We start from the raw sequence: 6,000 nt of genomic DNA, 5'->3' as shown, positions 1-6,000 counted from the left end.
TTAATAGGGACTCTGAATTGTGACTAGGGATTCAGAACTTGGTACCAAAGACTCGGACCCAAAGACTCACCAACATCCCTGTTCTGTTCTAAACTCACTATTGACTGTCTCTTACTCTCTCTCTCTCTCTATATATATATATATTTTCAAGGTCTAAATGTCTGTCATATGTGCATATCTTGAACCTCTGTGAATTTCAGGTAGAAATAAAATGTTCATGCTTAGAATTTCACGGCTCCCCGTTCTAACTTATTAAGCCCAGTGTTCAAAGATTGCCTATCCCAGTCCAGCTAAGGCACTTCATTCCTCCTGATAAGTTGAAAGTTTGAACAGAAGGAGTAAATGCACTTCAAGATATGAAGCCTATGTGGATAAAGTATGTTTCTAACTGTATTCTGCTCTGATGGTATAAAGAAATATTGCCAGTAATTTCCTTAAGAGAAGGAAAGCACACACACAAGCCCACAGAGTTGTTTACAGAAGTGCCTTGTGGTGACTGGTATCGGTGTCACTTGGTGCCATGCTCCACAACAATCAGCAGGCCTCATGGGAGATGTGACTACAGCTTGGGACATGGGACCATTTGTTCACTCACTTTCTGTGAAAAGAGTTCTGAAATGTGTTTTGAATAGACAGCATTTTCTTTGTGTAGTTAGTAAATAACACCGGGCAAAGTTAGTCAGCAAGTTACATAGCTTCTGCGTTCAGATTCTTTGGGCCCTTTTGTACCAAGCTTGACAGGATGTTTTTCATGGAATGTGACCTTGCTGCAAAATCAGAGGTGAGAAAAAAATGTTCGGGGTTGTTATGGAATATTTTGCAGACAGCTTACAGAAAATCTACTGAGAAGAGCAGGAAGATTTTCCTTTCATTCAGCCCCTGTACTCTAACTTACAGTGGCTTCAGATTTTTTTTTTTTTTTAAAAAAAAGAAGTTTTGAGAACCTCCAGAAGACTCTAGATCTAGGGATTGGCTTTCGTTTTCATTTTGGGTGCTGTTGACCTTTTTTTTTTAATTGACCTTTGCAAAATGTAAGGGGTAACGTGGAAATATATTTCTAATTTAGAAAATAATAAGAAAATGGGATCCAGCTGTCTGTGTCACTCTCGAAAATACTGAGACAAAAGAGAAAGCTGTGAACAGATCAACGAATGAAAGAACCAGTGACCTTTCGGGCAACTGTACCAACTCCATAGGCAAAGGTAAGGAGATATAAATAGAGAAAGAGAGAGATCACTAAAATGTATGAAATCTTTTAGAATGGAGCTTATTGTTCTCGCTTTGTACCATGATGTGTTCAATATCCTGAACATAAGTGAGACACTCCCACAATTCTAATGGTGCATTCCCACTTCCATTTTAGAAGTATTCAATAAACTTAAAAGGAATCTCCTCACCTGCAGTGAACCAGGCATAGGCTGCACCACTGCAAGGAAATACTTGCTCAAGAGATCTAGTGTTTTATTATTTCATACTCTGTTTAACTGTGTTGATAATTGTAATATGATCACTGAAACTCATATTTCAAGCCAAGAGGACACATAGAATGAAATATGTCACATTTGATCTTGGAAGCTGACTTTTAATAGGCAGAAGAACCCTATTTGCTGTTCCAAAATTATTGTTAATGAATTATGTTTACAATTTAATGGAATTGTTATACAAAATGAACTATGATGCATTATGCATAGAATGAAGAAAACCCACTTGTATATATTTCAGGCCATCCAATGCTTTTCTGTAATAAAAATATAAAGATATGTCACACACCCCCCCCCGCTGAAATACAGATATATACAATGGCATCTTTTATGTATTTTATAACTTTATTCTTAATGTGTTAAATTTTTGTATCCAACTGTATTAACTGTAAATAGTGTAGAACCAGCTTGTATTATGAATGGCACATTAACAAGGTAAAGTTTACCAAGTTCGAGGGCTATCATTTGTGTCAGATAATCCACTAGAGGGCAGTGCAGAGTGCTGAAAGAGAGCTTCTACTTTGGGAAAGCAAGCTAAAATAGCCAGACTGAAAGCTTGAATTATTTTTATTCGTAGGATAAAATTCTGCCGTATCATCTTCAGTCTGAAAACACTTCAGTCTGAAAAAAGTAACATGTCCTTGCTATGTCAAATCTCGAAATGATAATCTAATAGCAAGTATGTTTTCAATGTTGTAAGGGTATGTTGCTATATCTTGATCACACTGAATGTTTAAGGGAGCAAATGTAACAGCTAAAGACTGGATATTCATAGCCACTTGCCAGGGTGATGAATACAGATATTGCCACCACAGGTGATCGGCCCGATTAGATCCTTCCCTCCCCCCCCCAAACCAGGCTGTCATGTCCACTTACTGCTTGTGATGTGGCACACGTGGCCTGTCGTCATTTGCACCACGCCAGCCGCAGAAGTAGCCCAGCTACGGCTTGCCCACCTCCCTGCACTGCTGACCACTTAGCAGCAAAGCAGGGAGGTTAGTCATCCCACCTCCTTGTTGGATTGGTCACAAAAATGAACATCCCCTCTCTGGTGACAGCACCAACTGCAAAGAGGAGAAAAGAGGGTGGGAGGCTCAAAATAGTTTCCTCTCTCTCCCCCCAAACTGTTCTTCACATGATCAATATCCAAATGCCCAGCATGTTCCAGTGGAAACTTGCCTCAAGGGCACCAGAATCCAGTTTACTGATAGTATGGGCCAGAATCCTATTGATCCATTACATCAGTGTAAGTGTAATGGCATACACTGCAACTGCAAATTGCTACTAGAGACATGTTGCTTCTTCTACCCTTCATCACATGCCAGTCAAGTGAGCTGCTGCATAATGAAGAACACAAGTAACCTATGATTTATGCCATAGCACTTAACAGGATTCTGGCCAATAACGGAAAGTCTTTCGGGCAATACAATGGCATTTTACCATTATATTAAGAAATGCATGGTATATTTTGAGACACATTCACCCAGCACTTCTTCAGGATGGGATGAGGTGAACTGGGGAGGCATTTCCCTGATAGTAGGTTGGCTCCTGTCTATTGGGGCTGGCCTCCCTGTCTACTAATTCATTGCAAAATGGTTTCTAGGAGCTTTTTCTGACTCCACCCAACCCCTCTAAGGATACAAGACTCTGTTGACATTAGTGTTTCCACTTATCCCCAGGTTGGCTTATAGAAATACAGTATTAGGGTGGCAGGAATCAGGCAATAAGGACTTTACAGCAGAGAAAAGCGTGAAAGGCAGGTCTAGTGCAGACTCTGGTGGGCCTGGAGACCATTGTTTTGCCCCTGTCTGGCTGTACAGTAACTGGGAACAATTGTTCAGTTAAATGTTTAAAGGACAAAGATTGGCACAGTGTGTTTTGGGAGGTTAATATGAGGTTATTCAGGAGGCTGTCATACAAGGTATACCTGCTGAAATCCCCTACATGTAGTAAAGCCACAGGAGCCCTGTCCTCTTGTTCATGTGGCCATCTGGGGTTATAATAAGTACTGTTGAATTAGCATTGCTATTTGCCCATCTGCAAAGACCCTTTGAAAAATAAGATATCGAGCCATGCTTGGCAGAGTAATTGTACATTTTATTTCTCCTTGCAATGTCTGTTGTGTGGACATCATCTGCCTGGGCACTGTGATGGCCTTAAATACTTTTTTCCCCACCAGAACAATCAACCAATGATCCCCATTTTCTCTCTCAGGTTTGAAAAGCACATTTCCCCCATAAGATAGAAGTTAAAGGCAGCAAAATACTTTCTACTGAGATTCCAGAGTAGCTTCATCTGGTTTTCTGGTAAAACTGCCTGAACTGCATGGGATATTTCGTGAGCGGTGAACCATCTTGCAGTCCATTCATCACATCATGCTTTCTTAATCCAAAGCCCATGAATGCACATGAATTTTAAGCCATGCTCTTAATCTCATCTTCTGCTTATCTTTTCAAGTCCTGATCCAAGTATTTCACTCAATCTTTATAGATATATATAATTCTCAAATCAGATCATGATGGTGTTTCATGTTGTCAACCCATAAAAATTTGTACGTACATGGTAGGCTTTAGTTTCTTTCCATTAGACTTCCAACTTGACCTGCGACATTTGGGTTGTATTTTTGCCAACAGTACATAAAGTATCTTTTATTTTTAATTTTTATGAGAGCTGCAAAATATTCTATAATAAGAAGACACAATAAGAAGCCTTTGAGAATACAATAAGAAGACACTTGTGATTTTTCTTTTTCATTTTAGAGGAAAAGCTCACAGTTACAGATATAATGTCAGGCAAAATCTCTCCATTGAATGAGAATAGTTATTCTCATGTGATGCTGTTAGATAAAATGCTAAAAAGATATGACATTCATGTCATCAAGGATACAAGTGCTACACAATGTAGCCAAGATGTACATCCTATAAAAAGTGTGTAAAGCTGCCTTGGACCAAATCAATTGTTATTGTTATATTGTTTCCTACTGATATCAACTCTATAAATCAATGATCTCTAAAAGCTTCCATCATTAACAGCCCTTCTCAAAAGTTACAGGCTAAATACTGTAGCTTCCTTTACTGAAACAGCTACCTCACCTTAAGTCTTCCTCTTTTTCTCCTACCTTCAACTTCTCCTAGCATTGTCTGTTTCAAAATATTGTAACCAGTGTTTAAAAACCAGCAACTAAATCCTAGGAATAGGTATTAGCTGTGGAGAATTCCCTCTGGATTTGCCTGGAGCTGGCTGAGGAACACAGCTGAGTCCTGTGGGGAAGGGACCCAGAAAGGCAGATGAAAGATGGGCAACCCTTCCTAGCGAAGGGCTTTGCTAGCCAACATGGCCATTCCAAATAGCCTCCTGTAGCTAGGAAACTGTGTCCACATGCCCTTAACCCCTTTTGAGCACCCACAAGGCTGTATTATAAACACAGTTACACACTGCTGGAACCGAATTGTCAGTTCACTTACTCCCCTGAGGGGAATATATCCTAAAATAAAATGCATATTCACCTGTAGGACCCACTTCTTAATGAACTCATTTGTATCCTGGGCAGTGTAATCCAGAACATACTTGTCTGCAGTGAAGTTTGTATCTGGAAATTATGTACATGGGCATCCTAAGTATGCTTATCCATGCCCAGGCCTACTAATGAGCACCTGCTCTGTCTGTGGTTCTTTGTAAAAGTTACCCTGCTCATAGTTCCTTCTGTGTCTTTGAGGAGATTTCAGAATTTAATGTGCTCCTCTAGTCAGAGGTATTACAGTTGGCCATCAGAAGATGAATTGGTCATAGCAACAGTTGAGAGACACATAGATATCTCAGATGAAGGATGCAGTCTGAGGCCAGGATGGCACTCCTAGGTGTAAAACAAGCTATTGTTAGTCCAACTAGAGGAGATCCATTGACTTACAATTCAGCCACTGATTGAGTGGGTGTGTTTTGGACTAGAAATCAGACTTAGGCCATGGTCATACCAGAGAGTCCAGGGTAAACTCTACACCATGGTGAGTAGGATTTTGTAAGATACAGGATGTAGAATTGTGACAACATTGCCATGGGCAGTTTATACAGAGGACAAAGTCCTTTTCAAAGCAGTACATGTATTGACTATTACCATTTAAAGATGTTCAGATAATCCTTTGAAAAAGCGGCATCGGTGATAGCTTTATCACACCACCACAAGAAAACGTTCAGGTTCTACAGGACTTTTCATCAGGTTGGGCACTGGGTAACTTGGGAACAGAAGGGAGCCAAACAGAAAGGGTAAATGCCATAGCCTTGGGGCCCTAGTTACTCAAGCTCCAAAATGGAGATTGCAGATTTGGGATATCAGGAATGTAGAGTCAATTGCCTATCTCCATCTCTGCGGATAAACAGCAAACTATCCATTCATTGCCCTTGTGCTTTGAACAAAGGCCACTGGAGCAGCCAGGATGGATCAGAAACACTACGATACTTGGCATAGCCTCCAAGATGGATATTAGATTTAAGTGGTGCACTGGGCAAAACAAGTTGTCATAGG

At 40.2% G+C, this 6,000-nt stretch overlaps 1 protein-coding gene across 2 annotated transcripts in view; it reads left to right on the top strand.

Moving 5' to 3' along the window:
• The first annotated feature begins 555 nt into the window (after nt 1-555).
• Nucleotides 556-6,000, top strand: part of ST18 (ST18 C2H2C-type zinc finger transcription factor) — a 254,977-nt gene continuing 249,532 nt past the window's right edge. For both annotated transcript variants that reach the window (XR_013545387.1, XM_078393742.1), the window contains exons 1-2: nt 556-781; nt 1,067-1,202. Coding sequence is in view for 1 of the 2 variants with exons in the window: in XM_078393742.1 (XP_078249868.1) it covers nt 743-781; nt 1,067-1,202 (175 nt within the window). In the remaining variant the exon portion in view is untranslated. The remainder of the gene's footprint in view (nt 782-1,066; nt 1,203-6,000) is intronic.

This window comes from Pogona vitticeps, chromosome 4, assembly GCF_051106095.1.
Source record: "Pogona vitticeps strain Pit_001003342236 chromosome 4, PviZW2.1, whole genome shotgun sequence".
Lineage (NCBI taxonomy): Eukaryota > Metazoa > Chordata > Lepidosauria > Squamata > Agamidae > Pogona > Pogona vitticeps.
This window is presented reverse-complemented; position numbering and strand designations above follow the sequence as displayed.